Below are 27,003 nucleotides of genomic sequence, written 5' to 3'. Positions count from 1 at the left end.
TGGCTACGCATTCCACATGGCAGAGAGATCATCGCAAAGTCACCATGTTGGTTTATAGGTACGGGGGAGGCAGTTAACATCATGGAGGATCGCTGGCTTAGGAGGGGAATCATTGGCAATCCAGCAAATAAATCGGATCCCGTGAAAGTTTCAGAGCTAATTTTAAAAGAGAAAGCAGAGTAGGACATCGAAACAATCGAACTCTTGTTTGATGTAGAAATAGCAACGGAGATCCTAGCCATTCCCTTGAGCCCTCTTCCTCGAGAGGACAGAATGAAATGGATGGGAAATGCAAGGGAGGGGGGTTCTCCGTAAAGAGTGCCTATAACTCTTTAAGAGAAAGAGAGTCAAAACAGAGTATGAATTTGGCTTTCCACCTCCTTTCAACCATCAAGAAGACTCTGGAACGGAATTTGGAAGGCTAATATCCCTTCTAAAATTCGGATCTTTCTTTGGAATACGGCTTAGAATGCCGTGTCTACAAAGAGACAACCTCTTTCGGCGAAACATAATCCCCCACCCACTATGTCCTATATGCAGCCAACAAGCAAAAACAGCAGAACATATATTCCTCTCTCGTCCGTGGACCGAACAAATCTGGAGGAACCTAAACTTATGGTGACGATTTTCACAGGTCCATCGTATGGACGCATGGATCCAAGCAATTTTAGAAGACCCCGACACCCCAGTTACGTTCGACTTGATCGCGGTCATCCTCTGGTGCATCTGGAAATCAAGAAACAATTCAGTGTTTTGGGGGTGAAAACCCTCGTGCGTATACTCTAATCGAAGAAGCGGAGGCTCTCCTTGGAAGCTATAGCAAGTGGAATCTCAAAGATCGAAACTTTTTGAAGAAAGAAACGCTCGCCTCTCTATTGGGTGCCGCCTGAAAATCCAAATCCAAAGCCGAACGTCGATGCTTCCGTAGGTGGAGCCGAACCTGATGGTGCTATTGCGGGCATATTCCAGGACTCTAGTGGGTCTTTGATTGACGGGTTCTTCAGGAATATCTCCTCCTGTACAGCGCTGTTAGCTGAAGCGCAAGCCCTGACTGCTGAGTTGAGGACGCTCGAAGCAAGGAGAGAGATCTGGGAAAAGAAGTTTCGGGTATCCATGGAGTCTGACTCCCTAGATCCTGCTCTCACCCACTAGGCCCGACAAATTCTAGCCCATCTCCAAAATGTATCCGTGGCCCATTGCACGAGGACTGCAATTTATGCCGCTGATTGGGTCGCTAAGATTGCACTGCTCGGATCGCGTTCTGGACTTATTATGTGTCGCTGCTCTCGTTTGGGCTTTTTTTTGTACGAAACTCTAATTATCAGCAATGCCAGTTATTTTTTGACCCCCAAAAAAAAAAAAATATGAGACAGTCATAGCATTGGAATTTGCAAAAATTTCTTAAACAATTGTTTAACAAGTACACCTGAGGCATTGGTCGATAAGATCCTCATATAATAACAAAGTATTGCTAACAGATCACCTCTTGTGATGCCACCCAAGATTTTAGATAACTAGGAAAGCCTTCTTCGTACTGTAACATAGCATTTGCCGCATATATTTACTACTCATGGTGCAGCATTTTGTTATGACCCACTGACTTCAACGACTTGCATCCGACTATAGATAATTATATTTAACTACTCAAGTTTTCTCATTAAATGTGTCTATAGAAATTTTTTTATTGACAATTACTTGTTATAGGACAAAATAACTTCTTCTTTTTTCCTATGATGCGAGCTTTTGAGGATGATGAATCTCATTTAAATTTGTGTAATAAAACCGATGAGATATATGGAGTAGACGAATTGAGATATTTATCAATAGACATGTGATCATATTGGTAAAGTGGTTAGAAATGGGATCGGTAAGTATCGGGTTCGCGATTCGATGATATGCACACGGAAGAGTGGAGTGAGGGGAAAAAAAAAAATCGAGACACCCAGTAATGTAATGCTCTTTGTTTTAATATTTCCCCGGGATGTGGTGGCGAGATAAGAGCTGCAGCTCCAGCCGCTCCAGCTGCTCCAGCTTATAGGTGCGATCAGCGGTGAGCTTGCTGCATCAGCACCCTGTCGCAATATAACACCCGTGATTATATTCGTAGTAGCATTTGCCAGTTACGCCTCTCTCTCTCTCTCTCTCTCTCTCTCGCTTTCCAATCAGCATGGGGAGGCTATTATCGAGAATCATTTGCGTTTCGAGGAGCAGGGCGAGCCGCTCCCGATTCGTCTCTCCGAATGGGTATTCGCCTTTTCGCGATCCAGGTCACGTATCAAGAGTATCGGGAAGTGGGTTCTTGAGAGCTCCGTGGTTTTTGGGTGGAGCGAAGAGCTTCAGTAGCGAGACAGACAGGAGGGAATCGATCGAGTACGACGTCGTCATCGTCGGAGCTGGACCTGCTGGTTTGTCTGCGGCTATAAGGTTGAAGCACTTGTGCCGGGAAAGAGACTTCGATCTGTCAGTGTGCGTTGTTGAGAAAGGACCCCAAGTTGGTATGCTTTTACCCCATTACTTTGAATTGTAATCGAGTTTCAGAATCCTTTGGCCTCTTTTCTTGGCTTTCAGCGGCTTAGCGTGGTTGATTTGTGGAATAGTGCTATGAAAAAGGCTTGCTTTGCCCACGTTTTGATGGTTGTTGGGTGATTTTAGGTGCTCACGTCCTATCTGGAAATGTTTTCGAGCCACGGGCGCTCAATGAACTTCTCCCTGATTGGAGGAATGAAGAGGTGGAACTTGATTCTCGTACTGTAATATGTGTAGTCCTGTACATATTTGTATGAATAAGAACCTCAGCTTACGTGAATTCTGTTGGTCGGTTGAGTGCTCCTATGTACGTCAATTTCTTGTAGGTTTTTTCCTTCAGAAATTTATTGCCACTGTTGGGTATAATTGCAATTGTCGGCTGACTGCATGAAATGGTAATGTTGGATTAGAAATTCGAAAGCTCCTCTAGTTGTGGTCTGCACTCTTATCTGAAATTTCAGGACGCGGGCTAGTACTCTTTCCGTATCTTTGGTGCCTTTTACACATGTTTCCTCCACACAGCTATTTAGCTATTAGGCTTGTTCAGCCGTAGTGGGCTGTTGTGTTTTCCTAATGTAGGCCGCCAACAGTTTTTTGGATTTAAAGGGAACTTTTGCCAAAATTGAACATGTATAAACATAGCCAGCTTTTGTTGGGCTGAAGGGAAATTTGGCATGGCTTGTGCTTTTATAAGATGGTCGGGGTGAAATTTTGAATATGGGGACAGGTTTACCGCTCCTAATAACTGCTAATGGTGACTGATATTCTCTTCTAGAAATGACGATAGTACTCTGATTCGATATTGATGGATATAAACTACTTTTTGACTATAGGGTAATTTAGAAGATTTATTGCTTCAATTATGGCTCTTAAAAGTGAGCATTGAAGAAGGAACAGTGAACTCATGGTGCTTTTCTAAAGTATGATGAGCATGTTAGCTAACTGGTTTCGTTCTCATGCATCTTCTTAAAATATATCTGCAGGCTCCGGTTGATGTACCTGTTTCATCAGACAAGTTCTGGTACCTCACAAAGGATCGTGCATTTGCACTTCCTTGCCCTTTTGACAATAGGGGAAACTATGTTATAAGGTAGCGAAGTCAGTTCTTATTTCGGGCTGTGTACATGCTTCTTAATATTGCTAACTGATTGTCAATACCCAGAAACCAAACTTATGGTTTTGTGCCTTGGATATCATGTTTCCATGATATACTGACTCTTCTCCACTGCATGACAGTTAAGATGATACTGTCCTGTGAATCACAGATTTGTGCTGTCGGGTTGTAAAGTATTTTTGAAAGGAAAAACTGAGACCTTTTCAGATCAGGCATAAATGATTTTCCTTCATTTAATTCATTTCTGAATATTGCAGTTTACAACAGGATTCAGTCATCAAAGTAAAGAAGCATAACCAAATGCATGATACATTAGTCCAAACCAGGTGGTTAGGCCTTTCAAAATTTTGTTGAGATGCTGTCTGTAACATTCTCATCGAACATTAATTGAGAATCCCTTACATTGATGGACCAATTACCTTTTCCATTACAGCATCTGGATCACAACGTACTGGCATTTTCCCTTTAGCACTTTTTTCATCTGTTTTTCCTTTTGGTTCTAAACCTTCTGGTAAGGTACTGGTTATCTCGATGATTGATGCAGTTTGAGTCAGTTGACACGGTGGATGGGTGTGAAAGCTGAAGAGCTTGGTGTAGAAATATATCCTGGCTTTGCAGCTGGAGAGGTACGATTTTTCACCTGTTTTATTAACAGCAATTTGTGCAACTGCATCCCATGATGTTTTAAAGTTATTCAGGTACTTTATGATTCAAATGACAATGTTGTTGGAATTGGTACTAATGACATGGGCATCTCGAAAGATGGTTCAAAGAAGGAAACTTTTCAGCATGGGGTGGAATTGAAGGGTATGCCCTCTCTCTTTCACCCCACAGGAAGCATGCACCATGCCATCCATCATCTCACAATAAATGTGCTCCTTCAAGAGTGTTCGCTAGCTGAAGTCTCATTTGATGAACAACTTCAAAACTCTTTTGACTTGGAATTTTTGTTGCGGTTGTATTTATCATAAAACCACTTTACTAACAACAACATTCGAATGCACATTTTTTAATCAGATTTTGAGATGAAAATTAAGTTTTTATTCTTTCTTTTTGGTGTACAATAGTAAAATTTTCAATAGGATGACTTTGTTTAGCTAACATTCATATTGGATTATCAAGATTAATGAAATCCATGCCTTAGAATATGAAAATAAATGATTAGATTCTTTCTTTTTCTTGATTGACTAATGTTAGAGCCTGTACAATGTAATTATTTGATTTTGTTGAAATTAAGGTAAAAGTAGGAGAACAGAGCTTTGTCATGATATAACATGTGGCTTACCACAAAACTCCATTCTACCTACTTTTCTAATTTCATATCAGAATAGATGTTAGATAATCCTTTAATTATCATTACAGGGGAATTCATAATCTCAGTAAACAAGCTCACCATGTTTCTCATAATGAAGCATGATATATTTTTTACAAGCTCATACTCATCTTTCCTTTCAGTTGGGAAACACAGGTAAAAGACTTTGGAGTCTCTCCCACTTTTCACTAAACTGTTTCTCTTTTATCAAAACAGGGAAAGAAGAAAATATCTTTGGTAGTTGCACATCCATTTTGTTATATTCTGGAACCACTCTTAACAGTCATTTGGAGAGTGTCATTACTTTCTGTTTCCATGTCACTGTGTGTTATGCCTGTTGATATTAGTGGCAACTACTTATAGAAAGGAAATACAGGAAAGTTAACACTGCTTGCTGAGGGTTGCCGGGGATCGCTGTCCGAGGTTAGGAGATATCATGGCTGCAATTAGTGTCCGAGGTTTACATTTGCAATATGTTGATAACTCAAGTGAGTGGTAGTTTTCGTGTTTAACAGAAAATTATAAGTAAATACAACTTACGGGGAAAGGTGCAGGCACAACATCAGACGTATGCTTTAGGAATCAAAGAGGTATGGCAGTCATGTTGACAATTTGTTTTTGTTTTTGGGTTATTTTCTTCCTCTTCTCTTTGGTCAAATGGCTGTATTAGTTACCAACAAAATGCATTTGGTGGCTGCTTTTGAAAACCTTTCCTCCTTTTTTCTTTTCCTTTCAGCTTGTTTATGTTTCTAACCATTGTCATGCACAGGTCTGGGAAATTGATGAGAATAAGCATGAGCCCGGTGCTGTGCTTCACACATTGGGCTGGCCTTTAGATCATAAGACATACGGGGGATCTTTTCTGTACCACATGAAAGACAGACAGGTGAGCAGAAGCTTTTCCTAAATTCACATTGTTAGAAAGTCCATCCCAAGAGCTCAAAGCTATTAGTTTTAGGGAGACCATGTGTATATAAGGCTAATGAACCCCATAGTCAAATGATGTACGGTAATACTTTAACACTCCTCTTATAGTCTCAAAGATATATACTGCAAAACAGGTGTTTTTGGAGCTGTTAATATAGTCCAAACTTATGCAACGCAGAGGGAAATTACTGCCGTGACATGACATTGCTTGAAAATTTGATATAATCATTCATGGATTGAGCCATGTAATGAGATAAGATATTGTTTGATCTAATCATTCATGGATCAAAATTATGATGCCTTGTGTCTGGGTTTCTCTAACACTCGCATTTAATAGTCCTTTTCCTTTAGTCTCTTCTTCAGGCAATGACTCTACATATATACAGAAAGTATTCTAGGTATTAATGCTTGTATCACACTGTTATGCATGTATGGGTATGACATACCAGTCCAATTTTACTTTACATAATTCTAGGTACGTTCTTTTGTTTCTAGGTATTCCTATAGCATTTAAATTTTGTTGTTGGGAATTTCATGAATATGAGATATAATGTGCCTAGTAAGAGCTATTATGTACCTTCTACATTTCTGGGCTTCTTTTGTTGGCAGGTTTCTATTGGCCTTGTGATTGCTTTAAATTATCAAAACCCTTACTTAAACCCCTACGAGGAGTTTCAGGTAATCTCTGTTGCTTTTTTGTTCACTCTTATTCTTAGTCTTTCTATTTCCAGGGGAAGGTCCATAAATATGCATAAAATTCACAAATCTTTTCTGGGATTGTTTAACATGTTAATACAATGCCACAGGCTGTATGCAACAGTAACCCCTATCTCGGAAACTATAGAATTAGCGAGATATGTCATCCTTCTTTCATCCCTATTGATTGCTGAGAACTGAAATTATCTATAGGTCATTGCTTTGAGGAGTTTTGACTTGGTAATATATGGTAAAATTTCAAATAAGGGCTTGAGGTGGGGTCGTTCTTTTAAAAGAGGGCATAGGGTGGATCCGGTCTCAAATAAGAGCATGAAGTGGCCTACCTAGTCTCAAACAAGGCGAAAATTTTGGCCTGCCAGCTTTTTTGGCAGCTAGTGCAAGGTACTTTGGTTCAAAAATTGCCAATTTTACCCAAATTGAAGTTTAGGGTTTATGCTAATTAACTTTTGAATGTCCGAAACCCTAAAAATAAAAAAGCCCCAAATCAAATTCACTGATTCATATTTTCTCCTTCCTCAACGATCTTCATACACGTAATATGATTGTATATATCCGTACAAATATTGTCTGTGTTGTAGAATATCACAGCAAAATGCTCCTTGCCGGCACTCATGTAACAGAGGGAGGTCTGAAGATGAGATGCTCGTGCCTGTATGCTGAAGTGTGTGGGAGGCAGAGAAGTTCCCTGATGTGTGAGTGAGTGTGTGGATGAAGAAGACAAAAGTGAACAAAAAAAGAAAGAATCTGGGAGCTTTTGGAGTATGCAGGTGAAGAGGCAGGAAAAGAGAAACACAGAAGAGTTTCCAGAGAGTTTTTGGGGTGAATGAAAAATAGAGCAAGAGAAAAAAAGGAAAAAACAAAAAAAAAAACGAGTCCATGGCTTCTCGTCTTCTTTGAATGAGTTCACGGAGGAAGAGAAGTAAATTTCTCTCATCCCAACAGCAAATCACTCCTCACGAGCATCTCACTCTTCAGACCTCCTCCATTTTTTATCCAGAATTTTTTTTTTGGACAAGAGTGCGCCTGCTCCAGCTGCTGGAAGAAGCTGACCGCTAAAGATATGGCCAGCTGGGGAGTTTGGGCCCTTATTTGAGACTATGTTGGCCACTTCAGGCTCTTTTTTGAGAAAACGACCCTACTGAAGGCCCTTATTTCAAATTTTACTCTTACTAGAAATTTACCTAATTTTAATCTGATATAGTTGTGATAATTTCTTCTGATAGAAATTCAAACAACATCCTGCCATCAAATCATTGCTAGAAGGTGGGACAGTTATCCAATATGGGGCTCGCACGCTGAATGAAGGTGGTTTCCAGGTGAGACATCCTCTTATTAATAGAAGGAATCCGTTGCATTTTGCGAATCTGATCTGATATGTTCAGAGTTGTTTGAGTCAAAGTGTCAAGGGTAAATCACAGTGTAGTTACTGAATGCAGTATTCACATGTGACAACCTGAGGTTTTATGAGTTTCAGAAAAGTAAACCTGAATTTAATTAGTGATTTCAAGTATAAAATGTATGCGTGGACTGTTTTCAGGCTCATATAAGTTTCGATCTTGGAAGGGTGAAAATTGAGAAGATAGTTTGAACATTGCAGTAGTACGAGTCAAAGGAAGGTTTTTTATGTGGTCGTAAATAGCCACGGTGCATGAAGAATTCCAAGAAGTTCAAAGTCTGGGGTCCATTGAACTTTCATGGAAAATGCAGGTTTTGATTGTTCCAATTGAAGATATGGGTGGTTTAAGTGCAGTCTACCTAAGTTTAGATGCCTCTCATGTAATTGCCCCTTGTGCATGTCATGATTTCAGCTAGAAACAATTTTCCAGGATTAACTTAAGCATTGCTCAGTATCTAGCTTTCAGATATGAAGTTTTGAGAGATGGAAGGAGGCTTGACATTATCTTTTCATTGCTGTTTCACCAGTTATATGTCACACACTTTTACTTTAACCATAGCATGTTATGCAAATGTGAATATGATGCCAGTTAAATTTCAGTCTATTCCATATCCAGTTTTCCCTGGAGGAGCGCTTGTAGGTTGTTCAGCTGGCTTTCTAAATGTGCCAAAAATAAAGGGAACACACACCGCAATGAAATCAGGTATAACTAGTGTATCAGATGAACTACATCTATTTGACCTAATTATTCTAATCTACATATGCATTTGACATTCTGGCACCATGTGACTGATAAATAGATGATTGAATTGTTAATATTGATTGACATTTCCTATCAAATGCAAAGGTTACATGATACATTCAAGAGCTCAGGTTGTTTATGTTGCATTTCGTCAATGTATGTGTATTGGGGCACTGCATCCTACACCATAACACAAGAAGGCGATTGAGAACATAAATGCATGTGTCTGCACTACATCCTATTGCCCCTCTTGAATTAGTCCTCCTATACGTTTGCTGCGAGCTGGTCACTCTTTCTTTTAAATTTTTAATTGACCTAGACCATATGACGTCAATGATGATGCTAACCTATATGGATTCTTCAAGTCCACAATGTTGTTGCTGTATAAAGGAGCATTCAGGAAGCTCAGGAAATGAATTTTCCATCTTATAAAAATAATAATACCAATGCAACTCAAAACACTTGATTTCACAGGGATGCTAGCTGCAGAGGCTGCATTTTCAGTACTTAGTGAAGGATCAAGCATAGAGGTTTATTGGGATTTTCTAAGGCAGTCATGGATATGGGAGGAACTGAAGAAAGCTCGCAACTATCGACCGGTTAGCTTGTCTTTTCTACTTATCATTTTTTTTTCTTTTGGTGATGGATTTGATTCCTCTTGCTATTTTGCGATCTTCAGTGCAGATGACTAAGCATTTCTTAGGCAATCACAGCCTTAAACAAAAGAAAAGCTCTTCCAGCTGTAGATGCTATATCTTCTTTAGTTCTACGCTGTTAGTTGGGGGATTAATAGGCTAAATAAAAATGGCATGCTATGCAGAATGATTGTGAAGTATCTCCCTATTTTTTAGTCAACATGTAGTATCTACCTTTTTTTTGGTTGAAAAGTGTAGTATCTACCTTGGAAATGGTAATTTTGACCAAGTTTATGCACGGTAATGGTCAGGATGGTGCTATGCCAACCAGAGAGGTGTATGGACTTCCATCATAGGTAGACATAAATACTTGATTGATCAGATATGCAATACACTGATAGCTAGAGAGAATATGTTTTGTTCACTGTTTAACTTTTTCCACTTAGATTCATAGTGATGGAGTGTCTGACAAATTGAGATTGAGCTACATTTCTTTTTCTTTGTACGGAAGATTGAGATACAAGCTAAGTCTGCTGTTTTGTGTGACACGTTTGTGGTATAACACTATATTGCTTTATCAACAAATTGCTTGTTTTTTTTTTTTTTTTTTCCTTTCCTTACCAAAAAAAAGCAAATTGCTTGTTTTTAGTTCCTTTAATGTTGGAGTAGATACACAGTCAATTTGTCACATTCTCTCAAAGACCATTACTTTACAATGTTCTCCAAATGCTTAATCAGTTAAATTTTTCTGGCATGTATAAATTCTTTTAGATTCATTTATGTGCTTCATTCATTAATGATACACAGCATATGTTTAACTAAGTAGGTGCTTTCTCTGTTGATTCACCAAATAGTAATGAAACCGAAGAAACTGTATGATCTTAGTTGTTAATTCAATTGGGTAAGTTATTGACATGCATGAATGGCAGATATATTCTTGTCATATGGCGATAATTGGTAAAATTTTCTTTATTTTTTATGTGAGGCCAAACTTGTAGTGTATGATTCTGAAAATAGTTTTAGCTTTGCCCCAGCTCGGCATACCTATTACTTACATGCTTTTACTAACAGAGGTGTAAGTTAGGCGTGATGGGCTTAATATAAACACTACCCCCGAGATAGAATCCAGCATTATATAAAAAATGTGATACTAGATTCAAACATGTTGGATTTCCCTTCAGTTCATAGCACATTGGTCGTCTATCTAATGGATACTTTTGTCCCCTCTATAGGCATTTGAATATGGGCTTCTTCCTGGATTAGCAATCAGTGGTCTAGAGCAGTAAGAACACATCTTTCATTTGCATGAACTTTTGTTTACCCATATGGGAGCTCTTATCTCTGTTTGTTTGACAGAATTGATTGATTTCTGTAGCTATCTATTTAAAGGAAGGTTGCCCTTCACACTCAAACATGGCAAACCTGATCACGAGGCAACAAATGTGAGAAATGTTATCCTCGAAAATGTGATATTTTGTATAAAGTCTAGTCATGAACTTCAGATTATTTTTCTTTCCTTATGTTAGCTTCCAGCAATGCAAACTTAATCATGTGGTGACAAATATGAGAAACCATATCTCTGAACCGTGAAATGTTTCCGAAATGGTTATATAGCTAGCCCCAACTAATGGGATATGGCTTCTTGTTGTCGTGTTATATTTTGCTTTCCCTTGTTATCACTTCTTCGAGGACTAGAGATTCTTCTGTTGGAATAGTACAAAAATTCACATTTCTTGACACACTACAATTGGTTCAATAATGCTAAGCAGATCTTATATACTGATGTATTGGACAGATGTCTACACAGTGAGACCGTATCACAAGCAAAAAACTGTTGTCCATAGATAACCTGCAAAAAATTGTTAAATAACTGGAGCAGGAAAGGCATTATTGACTGGCCAACTTTGTTTGCCACCCATACTATAAACAATGAAATTATTGAGTATGCAAGAAAGTAAGGATCAATCTCCTCTGCTTCACTATGGATTTGATACATTTTGCTTCAACATTTGCAGGAGGCAAAGTTACACACTCCCATTGAATACCCACGGGCTGATGGCATTCTGTCTTTTGATGTGGCCATGTCATTACACAGGTATTAAATCATGCTTTCCTCTGGCAATTTGTTCTTAAATATTGTGGTGTACACTAAAAGGACAGGTTGCATGACATCCTTCCAACTTTGAATGACGAGACGAGACAAAACCAATTATAGTGCCAGATTGTTTTAGTCCCACATCTCAGAAGAATTCTAAGAGATGAAATGCTTGAAGTAAATAAGTTGATGAAAATAATGGTTTAAGCAGAGGAAACCAGCGGAAGGAAGAGAGATCCTCACTATTGCCTCTTTCTATCCTGCCTTCTATTGGCTGATCATATAAGTCAATGCACTGGACACATGACATATGCTGTTCCCTAATGGACTCGTCCTTTTCGACATATTGATTTTTGAGGATTGCCTCTTCTGGAAAAAGAAAAAATTGTTGCTATCCACTCTGTGACCTGCAGAGTGCATTTTGCTGCACTTAGCCTCTAAGTCTGTCAGAAACGAAATATTGGGAAACTAGATCAAGACAGTTCATGTGGCATAGTTGGGTGTCACATGGTTTTTAATTTCCTCTATTTTCATACATGGAAATGCAACTGAAACGACTTTGCTTCTTGGGGTTCTTACATGAGATATCAACTCCAGTTATTCTCCTTGTCATTTTCTTTTGGTTTACAGTACTTTAGCTTATTCTTTCTTTTCCTTTGCAAATTATGGCTGCAATTTACTAAGCAAGGTACATATCACCCAGTAGAATCATTGTTCTTCTTCTGTTTTGACATGGGATCACTAGCCATGGATGCTTATGCTTCTTCACTCTTATCCTTCCACTTTGTAGGAGCAACACAAATCATGAACACGACCAGCCAGCTCATCTTCGATTGAGGGACCCTACAATCCCAGAGTTAGTGAATTTGACAGTGTATGCTGGACCAGAATCGCGATATTGCCCTGCACGTGTATATGAGTAATGCGAAATAAAATTCATGTGATTTTAGGATTTATTGATGCAGAACATCTTATTATATACTCTATGATTTATCTTCCGTAGATACGTGCCAGATGCAAAGGGAGAGCTAAAATTGCAGATAAATGCTCAAAATTGCTTGCACTGCAAGGTAAAATTCACATATCATTTGCACACTTGTTACCTTGCATGGATTCATCTACTTTTAGCATTCATGTAGTGTGTTTCTTCCTCGCCCAAATTGTGTAGAGAAGATTGTTACTGTCTTTGTAAATCCATAACCTTACCTTTTTCTTTTCTTTTCTTTTGTGGCATTACTTCCTGAAATTAGGACAATTTTCTCATCAATTATTAAGTTCAGGCAAAGTCTAGATGGTGATGATGGTAATTTCTATTGTGCCTTTGTCTAATCCCCTTGCCAAAAGGAAAATCTTTTGATCATTTTGGCATTCAATTTTGCATGCATCGTTCTTGTGTGATGGTCTTTTAATGTGCAGCGTCTCCTATAGTTCTCCAACTCCCATCAATACTTGCAACGTGCATTTAACTTTACCATGACAAAAATCTTGTGCGTCTATATCTAATTTGGGATTCAAGTGGTGTGCAAGCTTTCTTTGCTTTATTTCTAGTCCGGTTTTCCTCAAGAATCTGCACTCTCTCATGCTCTGTCTGCCAATAAAATCATGGTGCCTGCTGTATGTGTTTTGCAGGCTTGTGATATCAAAGACCCGAAACAGAACATTGAATGGACTGTCCCAGAAGGAGGCGGTGGTCCTGGCTACTCAGTAATGTAGTTTTGCATATCCTGTATATGCATCAGATTTTGAAATGTAATACATCGTAAATATGCTGTGTCAACTTGGCCTTGCTTGATGCTTTTAGAGGAACTTCCATGTCATAGTTATGGGACTTGTGCGGACTTTTTGTCTTTCTTTCGATTTAAATTTAAAAACATCATTCATGATGTATTCTTGTCTAACCTCTTACTGCTTTTACGTAATAACTAGGCAGTTTAATTTTGTGTTATGGTCCATCATAATCTATCAATGAGCGGGTACATTATTTCCGAACAAGCCAAATCCTGTTATTGTCTCAAACTGTAGTGTAAGCGAACCACGAGTAGAAGTAAGCGAGTTTTAGCGATATTTAATGAAGTTGCCATGTAGGATTGTTTGTTGTAATGTAATTGACATACATTGATAAGTAGCTCTCTCCAATAGTTCCTAGCAAAGTGAAAAAAAGGTCTTTACGGTAGAGAGGTGACAATTTCTCTTACCAGTGATTTGTCATTTTGCCACTTTGTTCAGTAACTTGTCGAGGTAACAAGTGGTTTTTCAAAATTATCAGATGTCAATAAATTTTAGACACGGTATATTTCTTATAGGAAGTTCCAATTGGAAGTAGGTTTGTATGCTTAGGATACTCGAATGAATATTCGCCGAGGAATTATGCTGCTTGGAAGTGGAGAAGCAAAGTTCCCAAGCATCGCAAGAGTGCTGGTACTCGGGTAAAACAGTCCTTCACGCTAGGCGGGATCTTTGATAAAACCTTCCCCCCTTCTCTATGTCGTAACCATAGTTTTTCTCAAAGCAGTGATAATCAGTTTTGGCACATGTTTAGCTGTAACTTTTCAGAGTGAAAAGTACCAAAACTATCATATGGAAGTAACTTTACAACTCGGTTTAGCAATTTATTACAGGAAATCAAGTTGCAAACTAGCACAGGAAGTTATTTGCACTGCAACACAACTTCCAACAACCACCAGAGCATCTGCAGAATGAAGAGGAATATAAAGGAACCTTGTCCTACAAGACCACAGCGTAATAGCTTGACAAGCATTGATCGGTGTGGAGAAAAAGAGATAATTTCGTTTACTACAAAAGGTTGGTAAAAACAACCATACAATTCGGACGTTATTAGGCATGTCCTCGAACGGTAAAAATTTCGATTTCAAACCATGATGATAACAAAACCGGACAACCAAAACAATATATGATAGCAGATTGGTGGTTCTGAAATTATGGAATGATAGATGGGCAAAATCTAGTGAATGAAAACACAGCAATGTCCAAATGGAAAGTACGCTAATATCCGGGTATAGCAACAAAGAAAAATATATAGTCTTTGAATGCGCTATGGCGCCTTGGGCTTTTGCTCATTTCCCAGAAGAATTATCTGCAGCATGGTTATCACCCTCGATCGCCAAGTGCACGGGCCCGCAAATGCTGAAGTTTCCAGTTGGTTGTTCCAGCTGTGGCACCAGATGATGCTGAACCTGCAAAGGATGCTGCAGATCCGGCCGCTGAATCTGCAGCTGCTGGAGCTGCTGCGCAACGTTAAGAGGGCTTGCGTCACTATTGTTAGGAGGATAAAACGGCGGGCACGGTGTGAAAGGAGCGGAAGGCATCATGGCTGGTGCACAGTTGGGCATGGGATGGCCAGTCAGCACCTTCAGATGTTCGATCTCGTCCTTCAGTGCATCGTTCAGGGCTGTTGAGAAAACAACGTTAACATACAATATCCAGTTTAGCGGGATGAGAAATTCCACTAGAAGTTGTAAACGTCATGTAAGAAATCCATCGGAACCCTAAGCATCATAAAGGGCCATTTAAAGTTGAGGCATCACACAACGATGCTTACCATCTTGCAATTGAACCTGTTGTTGCTCCATAGTTTGCAACCGGTACTTCAGCTCATGGTTTTCGGTGTTCAGACAGGTCGTTTTTCTCTGTGATAAAAGAGACATTATCGTTGTTACAGTCCAAATGAGTTTGGGAAAGATGCACGTCCTAAGAAAATAAGGTCGCGGAACAAATTAGAAGAGGAAGCATTACAATGTAGTTAATATGTCCAACCATCAATTACGTATAATTGATTGTATTGTAATTAACTAATTTGACTCGGTGTACCTGCAAGAAGGTCAACTGAGAGTTCAGTGCTGTGGCGTGAGTCTCCAAGGTTTGCACCTTCCTTTCGAGCTCCCAAATGTAACGCAACTTCCGCTCCTTTGACCTCGCAGCCGACTGCCTGTTCGACAAGATCCTAAGACCACCATAGACATTACCTTAATATCTGAAGATATGATACAATAACCTATAGAAAACCATTTTCATTACATTGTATAGAACTAAAACCACAAATATTCGTTGGAGTATGTACGAACCATATCTAATACAGCGATAGGTTCAAGAGAGATAACTACCTTTTGGCACGCCTCGGATCGACCAAGGCCAGCTCGGCGAGCTTAGCAGCAGAAAGAGCCTTCTTTCTCTCCATTCCTGAGGGCCCCTGGGAGCTCGGAGCAAGCACTTCCGGGTTAATAGTCATTGATCCGTCCATCGACTGACTGTAGTGGTGCCTCATCTGGGTCCTCTCGCCAACTGAAGTCTCAGCATAACTCGACGCAAGCCCCAATGTCGGTCCTGTAGCTGTAGCTAATGGCACAGCCACAGCAGAATGAGGAGGAAGAGGAGGAGGGAGAAGGACAGTAGCCGCAGAGGATGTTTCTCCCACCTGAAATAAAGGTGGCATAGCAGATGAGGAATTAAGCCTATCCATATCCAAGTATATGCCAGACAAGTCAGGCTCCACGTTCTCATCGGAAAAGAAAGGCTTGTAACTGCCACGTAGAACACCGAGATCACCATCGAAGTTGATGCCATTGTCAGGACGGGTCAGAATCTCGGAATGGGCGCGTCGATGCCTAAGATTCCTAAACGGGTTATCTAGCATTTGGCTAATGTCAGGGCCAAACTGGTTACTATCAGTTTCCCCTCTACCTTGGCCAAGAATACAGGGCTCGGGGACGAAGTTCGGAGCGGGAACAAAAAGGGGTTGTTCCCGAATATCGTTGAACGAATCATTAGTTTGAGAAAAACCAGTGGACCAACCAGATGGAGATGGTATTCCACCTCCTTGAACATGGGACATCTCATCATCCATGAACACTAGACTCGATGGTAACCAACCAACTCAAAATTCAATATGGAAGAATCCACGAGGATATGAAGAAACACAACAACATTAAAAAAACATAAACCAAATTCTCAACGATGAAAGAGCATATGAGTTAGGAGGGCATTTATAAGGCGCTAATCCTCCCAACATATCTTTAGGAAACTTGACAAGCCCTAATGTTTTAAATAGGGGACTAAAGTGAGTAAGTAATTAATCGAGCAATGTTAGACTGTGTTGCATGAGTTTAATTTGGATAATACCAAAAGATATAGAAGGCAAGAGACGTCCATATGGTAAGTGAGTAAGATCAATAATTATGCGAGACAGCTAAAACTGACTTGTAAATATGGCAACTCGAAATTGGAAAGACAATGCTCTCTTTCGTCCTAAAATTAGAAATTAATTAATGTGAAGGATAATTCCTTTGATTTGGTAAGTAAGTTAATCCCACCTTCATCAGTTTTGGAGTCTTTCAAACCTTAAAAAAGCTACATCTAAGTCGTATCTCACTTTTTGTACTTGAAAAATGGGTATGAAATTTAACTTAAAGAATCTAAGTTCAAACATGTTTAGTTTGTATCTTCATAATGGAAAATATTCGCAAAAATTTATAATAAAAAATAATAATAATAAACCACGACAAGGGTAATGTTAATGAGGTTGTCTATGCAAATATGTAAAGGAAGGTGATACGTAATTTCGTTACAGTAATTAAAAATCTTTCTAGCATGTGTGTATATATATCTATGTGATTAGTCAATGAAAACAGTGAATACTAGATAAAATATGAGGTTAATCATACGTTACACCAAGCATGTACATATTTTTAGAAAGGCTGTCTCGGTGTCTCTATATTAACTGTTAGAAGAATGTAATCAAATCTAAGCACACAAAGTTTTCTGTTCTTGGCCAGAGAGAATACATAAATTGTTTTGTTTTCTTGTGCAATATGATTATTCAATAAGATCAAGAAAAATTAAAAACCAAACCAATTGTGGAAAAATGTTGGAAAATATCAAACAAGAACTATAAGTAGAATCGATTTTTTTTTTTATAAAAAAAATCTATGCTGTAAAATCAATTAGAAAACCACGTTGACTCCTCTAATTAGAGTGTGTACTTAAGTTGTCTAATGTAAATCCACATAGGATTTTCTGAATAAATGCACTGAACTTATATAGGAAAAGATCCATAGGATAAACTAATCATTCATTGCTTAATTACCTTAATGAGGTCCACATTACAGTGATAATTATAAGCACCAACAAGACCATGGATGCGTCCGTAAGCTTTCCCGATCTTCAATGCCACCTGCAATTTCCACTTTTGATGTTCCATCCTGCAAATTAAGCCAAGCAAATCTCCAATTTTGTGCTCGATAGAGTTTTCACCCATAAGGATTAATTAAACTAAATTTCAACAGGAGATGACTTCTTCTTCTTCTTTTTCCTAGCTTGTTTGAAGCAGGAGATGACTTATAAACGTGCCAAATTCGGATTTGTCTATAGGGCACCATTACACGTCAAATTAATCATTTTATAAGAGTACAAAAATGAAAACATACTATACAACTTTTTTGCGTAGATCAAATTTAGCATCGTGCTTACAAATGAAAGGTCAAATAGAACTAGCAACCATAAGAGAAAATAAATGGAACATTACAATAGATGGACAAAATCTAGTGAATGTGTTCAAGGAAAAAGATACTCCAGTTGAAACGGCGAAGAATGAGAATGAAACAAACTTATAATCGGGTTTACTGTAAGAGACAAGAACTCCAAAGTCCCAAACACCTAAACCAAAGAACCTATGAATGCGCAAGTCTGTATTGAGACACGGCCATATTTATAGGTAAAAATCTATATCCTAATCACGTGCAAAGTGTGTGCCATTCCAGGCATTTATTATGTCCATGAAAGACCTTCTCTAAAAGCACAAAATTGCAACATTTGGTTGATTAACTTTTTCTCCGTCAAGTTCCACGTGTCGGCCAAAGATTGGTACAATTCAAATTCTCCACTGTCTTGTTATGTCAAAGTACATACTTAGAAATAAGTTTTTTGGCATCCACATCAAACTTTTATAAGTCAATTTTTGGACCATTCCAGATTTTGCCTTAGATATTCTTGGTCCGAAATTAGAAAGATATTCAATGGCAGAGAGGTTTACCTACCTAAAATGGTTTTTACATAATGAAAAGTTGAGAAGTGTATGCATAAATTCAACCTCTCTATCATTATTTTCTTTTTGACTCTAAACATCAACATGGTATGAAAGGAGGAACAGGCAAAAAAAAATTCAACCTCTCTATCCCGAATCAATACTTCCTATGCTCCAATTATTATCTCAACAATGTCCAACGCATCTCCAAATTTTTCTTCATTTCTACCATCTCTTCAACCATCATATTTTCTTTCATTAATCCTAATTTCCCATCATCTCTAAAAATAAATTGCTTCCAGTTTCACATCTTCTTCACTCTTCCGTGTTGCTGCTTACATTATGGCCATGCAACCAACCTCAGCGTCTCTTGTTATTCCCAACATCACAAGTCTCATCTCAAGAAACTTGACGTAGACAATTATCTTTTGTGGAAATCGTAATTTCAACTTATTTTGATTTGCAATGATTTCTAGGCTATGTGGATGGGCTTTTTCTGTGTCCGTTGAAGCTTAACAATGATCAGAATGGCACTATAGTAGTCAATGCCTACTATTCCACCTAGGTCCCCCCTAAAGTTCATGACCTTCAAACATCTCAAAACATTTTACTTGCTCTAGGATGATACTTTATTGATCGCTACGTGACCAAGGAAATAAACGTGATTTTCATAACGTTGTTAAGAAACCTAATAAGTCAATGTTTGATTATCTTTGACATCTGAAGTCAAATGTGGACTCTTTTACCTTAATCAATTGATCTAATTTCAATAATGATTGGGGATTCAAGCCCTCAATGGGCTCACGTCCGAGCACGATCTTTTTGTCATCATGGTTAATAAACGGCCCTACAATTCTTTCCTTCAGTGATTTGCAATCATGCCACATTATAAGAACATTTCTCCTAAGATCTTTTTTCTCATGATTAAGTCAGTTGACCAATCTTAAGAAATCCCAATAATTTAGAAAATGTATCACGACTGCCAACAATCACTGCATTGAAGAATTATCCGTAGCATGGTTACCACCCTGGATTGCCAAGTGCACGGGCCCGCAAAAGCTGAACTCTCCAGTTGGTTGTTACAGTTGTGGCAGTTGATGATGTTGAACCTGAAACAGACGTTGCAGCTCTGGCGGCTGAATATACAGTTGCTGGAGCTGTTGCGCAGCAATAGGAGGGTGCGGGTCACTATTGTTAGGAGGATAAAACAGCGGGTGTGGTGCAAAAGGCATCATGGCTGGTGCACCGTTGGGCATGGCCTGGCTAGGCAGCACCTTTAGATGTTTGATCTCGTCCTTAAGCGCATCGTTCAATACTGTCAAGTAATCAACGGGAAAATCTATCTAGTAAGGTCCACAGTGGAAGGAGAAGTTTCACTAGCAGCTGTAAATGTTATGTAAGAAATGAAACGGCGCCCTAAGCATCATCAAGGGCCGTTCAAAGTTAAGGCATGACACAGCGATGCTTACCATCTTGCAATTGAATCCGTTGCTCCATAGTTTGCAAGCGGTACTTCAGCTCATGATTTTTGGTGTTCAAATCGGTTTTGTCTCTCTGTAGTTAAAGAGATAAGATTTGCTGTATTAGGATCCAAAGAGTTTGGGATTTATGCATATCCTAAAGAGAATAAGGTCGCTGAACAAATTCGAAGGGCAAGCATTACAATGCTTTTAATATGTTGCACCATCAATTATCTACAATTAAGCATATAATAATTTACTAAGTGGACTGGAGTTTACCTGCCAGAGGGTTAACTGAGAATACAGTGTTGTGACATGAGTTTGTAAGGTTTGCACTTTCCTCTCGAGCTCCGTAATGTAACGCAACTTCCGCTCCTTTGACCTCGCAGCCGACTGCCTATTCAACAAGATCCTAAGACCACCAAAGAAATTACCTTAATATCTTAAGACATGATAAAATAACCTATAGAAAACCTATATAGAAGTAAAACCACAAGAAAATGTTCGTTGGAGCATGGAGGAACAGTGTCCAATACAGCTACAAGGTTCAAGAGAGATAACTACCTCTTGGCACGCCTCGGATCGACCAAAGCCAGCTCAACGAGCTTAGCAGCAGAAAGAGCCTTCTTTCTCTCCGCTCCTGAGGGCTCCCCGGAGTTTGAAGTGAGCATTTCCGGGTTGATAGTCATCGACCCGTCGACAGACTGACTGGAGTGGTGCCTCGACCTGGGCCTGTCGCTAGCTAAACTCTCAGCTAAACCCGACCCAAGCCCCAATGCCCATCCTGTAGCTGCAGCTAAGGGCGGAGCAGTAGCAGAAAGAGGAGAAGGGAGAAGGGCTGCAACTGCAGAGGATGGTTCTCCCACCTGAAACAAAGGTGGTATAGCAGACGAGGAATTAAGTCTATCCATATCCAAGTATATGCCAGACAAGTCAGGCTCCTCGTTCTCATCAGAAAAGAAAGGCTCGTAACCGCCGCCCAGAACACCGAGATCACCATCGAAGTTAATGCCATTGTCAGGACTGGTCAGTATCTCGGAATGGGCACATCGATGGCCGAGATTCCTAAATGGGTCATCCAGCATTTGGCTAATGTCAGGGCCAAACTGGCTAGAATCGGTCTCCCCTCCACCTTGCCCAAGAATACAGGGCTCGGGAACAAAATTCGGAGCGGGAACCAATGGGGGTGATGCTAAACTCGATCGTTGTTCCGAAATATCATCGAATGAATCATTAGTTTGAGAAAAACCAGTGGACCAACCAGATGGAGATGGTATTCCACCTCCATGAACATAGCACATCTCATTGTCCATGAACACTGGACTCACTAGCAACCCGACCAACTCAAATTTCTATATTGAAAAATCAATGAGAACATGAAAAAAGTCTCAACGTTACCAGAGCATAATCCAGAATTTTACCGAAGAAAATATTGAGTTAGTAGAGCATTTACAAGGTGCTAATCCTCCCAACATATACATAGGAAACTTGACAAGCCATAATTTATAAATAAGGAACTAAAGTGAGTATGTAATTAATTGACCATTGGTGGACTATGTTGGACGAGTTTAATTCAGATAATATTGAAAGATATAGTAGGTAATTGTTGTGCACATGGTAAGTGAGTAAGGTCAGTAAGCGTGCTCGACAGCTAAAATTGACCTGTAAATATGACAACTCGAAATTGAAAAGACAAGGCTCTCTTAAATTGGAAATTAAATTAATGGAAGGATAATGCCTTTAATTTGGTAAGTAAACTAATCCCACATTCACCAGTTTTTGAGTCTTTTGAACCTTAAAAACGAGATATCTACGGTGTATCTCCCTTTTGAACAAAAAAAATATAAAAAAAAAAGGAAGGTGTGTCTCCCTTTTCGTAATTGGCAAAATGGGTACGAAATTTAATTTAAAGAATGTAAGATCAAACATGTTTAGTTGGTATCTTCATAACAGAAAATTGTCGTAAAAATTGGTAATAAAAGAAAAATCCATGAAAAGGATAATTCTAATGAGGTTGTCTATGCAGATTTGTAACGGTAGTTGATACGTAATTTCGTTACAAAAATTAAAAATCTTTTTAGCATGTGCGTGTGTATATAAATATTGGCGTGTGTGATTAGATTCGAAAAAGGTCCATATTTGGTCAAATATGCGGTTGATCATACAATACACCATGCGTGCACATATTTTAAAAAAGATTGTCGTGGTGTCTATATTAACTATTACGAAATGTAATCAAATCTGAGATTTTTTTTTTTTTTTGTGGGCAGAAAGAACACATAATCTGTTTCATTTGCACGTGCAATATGATTATTCAATGAGATCAAGAATAATAAAGCCAAACCAATTACGGAAAAATGTTGCAAATATTAAAAATAATAAATAAAAAACAAAAAAAAAACATATGCTATAAAATCAATTAGAAAACCACGTTGACTTCTCTAACTAGAGTGTGTAAATCCATATAGGATTTTCTTAATAAATGCAGTGTGTAAAATTAAAAAGATTCATAGCAAAAAACAAAAAAAGGAAAAAAGGAAAGGAATTAAGATAAGTAAATAAATGGGATAAGCTAATCATTGCCTAATTACCTTAACGAAGTCCACATTCCTGTGCTAATAATAAGCACGAACAAGACGATTGATGCGTCCATAAGCTTTCCGGATCTTCAATGCGACCTGCAATTTCCACTTTTGATGTTCCATCCTGCAAAGCAAATCTCCAATGTCTACCACAGGTAGACATAGAGGGGTTGAATATGGGTTAAGATGGTTTCATCAAATTTGTGCTCGATCGGATATAAATCTAAAAGGATTAAAATAAATTAAATTCCAACAGGTGATGACTTAAAAACGTGCCAAATTTGGATTTGTCTATACAGCACCTATTGCACGTCATGTTTATCATTTTATAAGAGTACAAAAATGAAAACATAGTACATATAAATTTTTCTGCATTGGTCTAATTTACCATCGTCAAATGCCAGAGAGAACTAGCAACCAAAAGCTCACAAGGAAAACATCCTTCGAATAACTATGTTGCACACGATCTTCTCAAGATCAGGCAAATTTTCAGTTAACATCACAATTGTCTAGGTGAATTATCATGCCATCTTAGTGCCTACACAATAAAATAAAAAAAATGGATGGAAGCATGCAATAGATTGGTACGGTTCAAATTCTCTGGTGTGTTGTTCTACCAAAGTACATACTTAGAAATAAGTTTTCTGGCATCCGCGTCACACCTTCATAAGCCATTTTTGGACCGTTTCGGATTTTGCCTTAGATATTCATGATCCGAAATTAGGACATTCCATGGCTGAAAGTTTTACCTACCTAAAATGGTTTCCACATAATGAAAATTTGAGAAATGTATATATAAATTCAAAATGGACCAATGTTTGTTGAAGTAGTATTTTGTGCTTATGATTGATATTATCTAATTAAGGAAAATTTGGTGGTCACTCCTTACTTTATAAAGTAAGAAGTACCTATCAAATTTCACTAAATTGGATGTGATGTTCAAGAAATTTATCCATCTAATTAACTAGTGATTAGAGAAAAGGATACGATTGCGGCTTTCTATACATTTCTTGAATGCTTGATTTTCTGATTTTACCACTTCTTATTTAGGTTTAATCGAGTTTCTTGTCAGCTCATCGAATCATCCAAACTAAAAGTACTTTGTACTGAATCAAATTCACCCATATACTTATTCAAAATCTAATTGATTGTATTGTTAGATGAACTCCCTTTTCTGTAATAGCAGAAAAATGTTCAGCATGAAATCTATACATTGTAGTAAACGTAGAGATTACTGTGAAGAAATAAAAATAAGAGGAGCGTTCTCAGCTAAGATATATGGACAACTTCGATGATTCAATTTAAGATGCAAGATTCCATACCATTAGGCTACAATCTAATTCGCTCATGGAAGACGTGATTTTCTACGTGAGTCAATCTCTCATTGATACATTATGATAGATTACAAGTTGAAAACACAATCACTTCTGATAAAATTAGGTTTGCTTTGAAGAGCAAGAGGAAATGAAACAAATCGAGAAAGTTCCACTGTATGATATCATGCCGGTTTGTTTAGGATTTCATCATATAACTATAGGTGTTAACTGTTGGTCAAAAGTGTTTGCTAAGTCAAAATGATGTTTCATTATTTTCAAGAGTCATGTTATGTTTAATTTTATTTTAACTCTCTCGACAGAGTTCGACATATATGATACAGATGATCATGAATACTCTTTCTAATGTTATGAATATTTTGAAAAGAAATCATCAATTCTCTATATTATTGTTTCACTAAAATTGATGAAATATCCTTCAAAAATATGAACAAGGATATGAATCGACAAAGATTGTGAAGGGTCTTTTGTTGATTTTGGATAGGAAAGTAAATGACAAAGAATTTAAAAGTACAATGCTAGGAACAATCGCTGCCAGTGATGCAAAATCCAGGAAAGTGAAAAAAAATAGAAGTACTCTATGATCTTATTATTAAGTAATTATCTACAAGAATTTATATATCTGAAAATATCACTATTCGGGCAATTACATGGTGGTGTCAATGACTTCATCCCCAGGGAAAGTTCACATCGATAATTGATGTTTGTTATTGATAACTTTATTGGAGAGTTATCGATTCTCTTTAACTTGTTGACTATTCTGACCAAACTATCTTTATCAACAGCTTGTTACTTGTCGATAATAACAAAAAATTGATCATTTTTTGGTTTTAAACACGATGCATATGTCTCCTTAACATCGACAAATTTCATTTTTGCTACTGAATTGCCTCCTAACTTGTTTTCCTAAAAATAGTACAATAGACAGTGTTATGGTTTAGTAAATGGCCCCATTTGCATTACTTTTTCTGTTTAATAAATCTTCTTTACTTGGAATTACTTGGCCTTTGGTTAATTTAATTAGGCCATCTATCAAAAGTAAGTCGAAAGTTTGACAAATATAAAAGAAATAATCTAATCTTAAAAACTCATTCGTCCCGAATTCCCCACACTAGGCTATAAATCAACAATGTGTTCGATGGTTGATTGTTCATTTTCGCCAGTAAAAATGATAAAGTTAGGGATTTTCAAGTCTCTTAGAAAACGTGGATCATTGACTCACTCAGGATGTTGTTTCTTACAAACAAGTACGATAACAGCTCCAACAAACCCCAAGCGTTGTCGAACTTCTCCAACAAAATATACAAGGTTCAGGTGTGGATTTGGTTGGCCATCTTGGCCCCCTAGGTGGTGATGCTGATCTTGCCAAATTATCTACATTAATCGGCATATTTGGCCCAACAAAATTCACATTGGGTGGAGCCACTAGCCTTACATTTTCAAGAGTTAGTAGTTGACCAGTCTGTCAAGCAATTTTATATGCCAAATTATTGTTACCAATTTACATATTTGGACCAACATTAGCCTTATTATTTCTAATTTTCTAACCTTGATTAGAAGATTCAAGCCTTTTCATAATTCGTATAGGGAGTTAACTACTCTAATTAACATTATTTGCATCAATAAATGGAGAAGGACTAGGACCATGTCCGTTGGGCGATCCTGGAGGCGTCATTCATGACATTGATAACGATTAACTTTATCACTTCTGACAAGTGATGTAGTTGACACCATTCTTGGAATATGGAGCAACATCCCTTAATTTCTCTTCAGTGTAATACATAGGAAGATCGATTTACTCACGTCGATTATCTTCGCCACTCTTCCTGCGATTGTAGTATCAAAATGCTCGGCCGTCTCATTATCAATTTGTGCTAATAAGTTGTTGCAAAAATTTGATTGCAGAGGAACATAGAGCAATAGTTATAGATCTTTAATGATTTGATACGTGATGATGATTAATGTCCTTAAGGTTATTTGCCCACTTACGTTGATGCCAGGTTTAGAATAATATATCTTCAAGATGTACACCAAAGTCGAAGAGAAACGAGTTTAGCAATTACTCAATTTCTCTCTTGGAATTGCACCTTGAATGCATCATCAAAATTGCGTGTATTAAAAGAGGAGAGAGTTACGAAGAAGTTGTTATGAACAATTGATATGAGCAATATATGAATTTGTGCTATTTGTAGACAACTAGTCAACATATCTCTTCGGAAAATGTACCTTATTCCAACCATCACCACTTTTCACGATGAATCATTACCGCTTTTCATGTGAACAATCACTTCTTTGCATAATCAAGAGTCACCTCTTTTCATGAACCTTCAATCAGTGTAATAATTCTATTAACGAAATTCGGGGTAGATACAACTTTGAACCATAATTCCATTTATTAATCAAATTACCACACATATGTACTTATATATATTTGGTTAGAAATTTCTTATGCCTTAGCACTTTTGTGGAACACTTTTATAGCCTGGTGCTACCTCCTCCATTCGTGAACATTTACAACATTTAATCCGACTTTTGTTAGAAGCAGCACCACTTCTTGTGTTCATACAGGTGAAGTTCTAAACTTATTTCCTTAGCATTGCCTTGCTGAAACCTGAAACTTTATTAAGAGTGTTTTCTTACACTCATCCTCCTTAGTTTCCATGAGTACCAACCATATTCCCCAGCATTTGATCACCATCAAGATACAATAGCTTGTTTTTACCCACTGAACTTTAAAAATTTCGTGAGTCCCTTAGTGAATGGATCAACCAAGTTAGCACTTGCTAGAACATAAATTACTAAAATAATTCAATTGGTAATTACTTATCAAGCATACTCATGTCGCAAACTAATATATCTAGATTTCCCATTGTATATTTTACCATATGCCCTAGACATAGTTGCCACACTATCACATTCTAAACATACAGCTATCATTGGTTGTGGCCACAACTCTATATCCAAAAGAAATTCTACAACTATTTAGGCTCTTTACCAGCCACTGAACGTGATATAAATTAAGATTCTAAAGTTGAAAGATCTATACACGTTTGCTTCTTTGATGCCCAGACGACTGCATCATTTGCAAGCTTGAAACATATTGAGTTGTCGAATGTTATCAATTGTG

At 38.0% G+C, this 27,003-nt stretch overlaps 3 protein-coding genes across 3 annotated transcripts; 1 reads left to right on the top strand and 2 right to left on the bottom strand.

The window, feature by feature from the left end:
* Window positions 1-1,993: 1,993 nt before the first annotated feature.
* Window positions 1,994-13,414, top strand: LOC115745285 (electron transfer flavoprotein-ubiquinone oxidoreductase, mitochondrial). Its single transcript, XM_030680751.2, has 18 exons — window positions 1,994-2,495; window positions 2,653-2,729; window positions 3,510-3,616; window positions 4,185-4,266; window positions 4,339-4,447; window positions 5,329-5,375; window positions 5,468-5,542; window positions 5,722-5,838; window positions 6,489-6,557; window positions 7,820-7,912; window positions 8,593-8,695; window positions 9,209-9,333; window positions 10,602-10,651; window positions 10,745-10,811; window positions 11,385-11,464; window positions 12,255-12,383; window positions 12,468-12,534; window positions 13,094-13,414. Exons 1-18 carry the CDS (start codon window positions 2,168-2,170, stop codon window positions 13,175-13,177), a joined length of 1,809 nt encoding a protein of 602 aa, XP_030536611.1. The 5' UTR covers window positions 1,994-2,167; the 3' UTR covers window positions 13,178-13,414.
* Window positions 13,415-14,538: 1,124 nt separating this feature from the next.
* On the bottom strand, window positions 14,539-16,325 carry LOC115745252 (probable transcription factor PosF21). Its single transcript, XM_030680699.1, has 4 exons — window positions 15,586-16,325; window positions 15,293-15,425; window positions 15,024-15,111; window positions 14,539-14,873 (listed from the first exon to the last, which is right to left on the bottom strand). Exons 1-4 carry the CDS (start codon window positions 16,323-16,325, stop codon window positions 14,539-14,541), a joined length of 1,296 nt encoding a protein of 431 aa, XP_030536559.1.
* Window positions 16,326-19,579: 3,254 nt separating this feature from the next.
* On the bottom strand, window positions 19,580-21,273 carry LOC115745253 (probable transcription factor PosF21). Its single transcript, XM_030680700.1, has 4 exons — window positions 20,525-21,273; window positions 20,240-20,372; window positions 19,970-20,054; window positions 19,580-19,815 (listed from the first exon to the last, which is right to left on the bottom strand). Exons 1-4 carry the CDS (start codon window positions 21,271-21,273, stop codon window positions 19,580-19,582), a joined length of 1,203 nt encoding a protein of 400 aa, XP_030536560.1.
* Between the last annotated feature and the right edge of the window lie 5,730 nt (window positions 21,274-27,003).

Source organism: Rhodamnia argentea, chromosome 1 (genome assembly GCF_020921035.1).
Source record: "Rhodamnia argentea isolate NSW1041297 chromosome 1, ASM2092103v1, whole genome shotgun sequence".
NCBI lineage: Eukaryota > Viridiplantae > Streptophyta > Magnoliopsida > Myrtales > Myrtaceae > Rhodamnia > Rhodamnia argentea.
The sequence above is the reverse complement of the archived record's forward strand: the minus strand, read 5'-3'. Positions and strand labels throughout refer to the sequence as shown.

Coding starts and splice junctions, on each gene's coding strand:
- LOC115745285 (XM_030680751.2), top strand. CDS start 2,168: ATGGGGAGGCTATTATCGAGAATCATTTGCGTTTCGAGGAGCAGGGCG. Junction 4,448..5,328: donor GCATGGGGTGGAATTGAAGG/GTATGCCCTCTC, acceptor AAGGAAATACAG/GAAAGTTAACACTGCTTGCT. Junction 10,812..11,384: donor CTGATCACGAGGCAACAAAT/GTGAGAAATGTT, acceptor CAACATTTGCAG/GAGGCAAAGTTACACACTCC.
- LOC115745252 (XM_030680699.1), bottom strand. CDS start 16,325: ATGGATGATGAGATGTCCCATGTTCAAGGAGGTGGAATACCATCTCCA. Junction 15,426..15,585: donor GATCCGAGGCGTGCCAAAAG/GTAGTTATCTCT, acceptor TGGTGGTCTTAG/GATCTTGTCGAACAGGCAGT. Junction 15,112..15,292: donor CTCAGTTGACCTTCTTGCAG/GTACACCGAGTC, acceptor CTTTTATCACAG/AGAAAAACGACCTGTCTGAA.
- LOC115745253 (XM_030680700.1), bottom strand. CDS start 21,273: ATGGACAATGAGATGTGCTATGTTCATGGAGGTGGAATACCATCTCCA. Junction 20,055..20,239: donor CTCAGTTAACCCTCTGGCAG/GTAAACTCCAGT, acceptor CTTTAACTACAG/AGAGACAAAACCGATTTGAA. Junction 19,816..19,969: donor ACGGATTCAATTGCAAGATG/GTAAGCATCGCT, acceptor ATTACTTGACAG/TATTGAACGATGCGCTTAAG.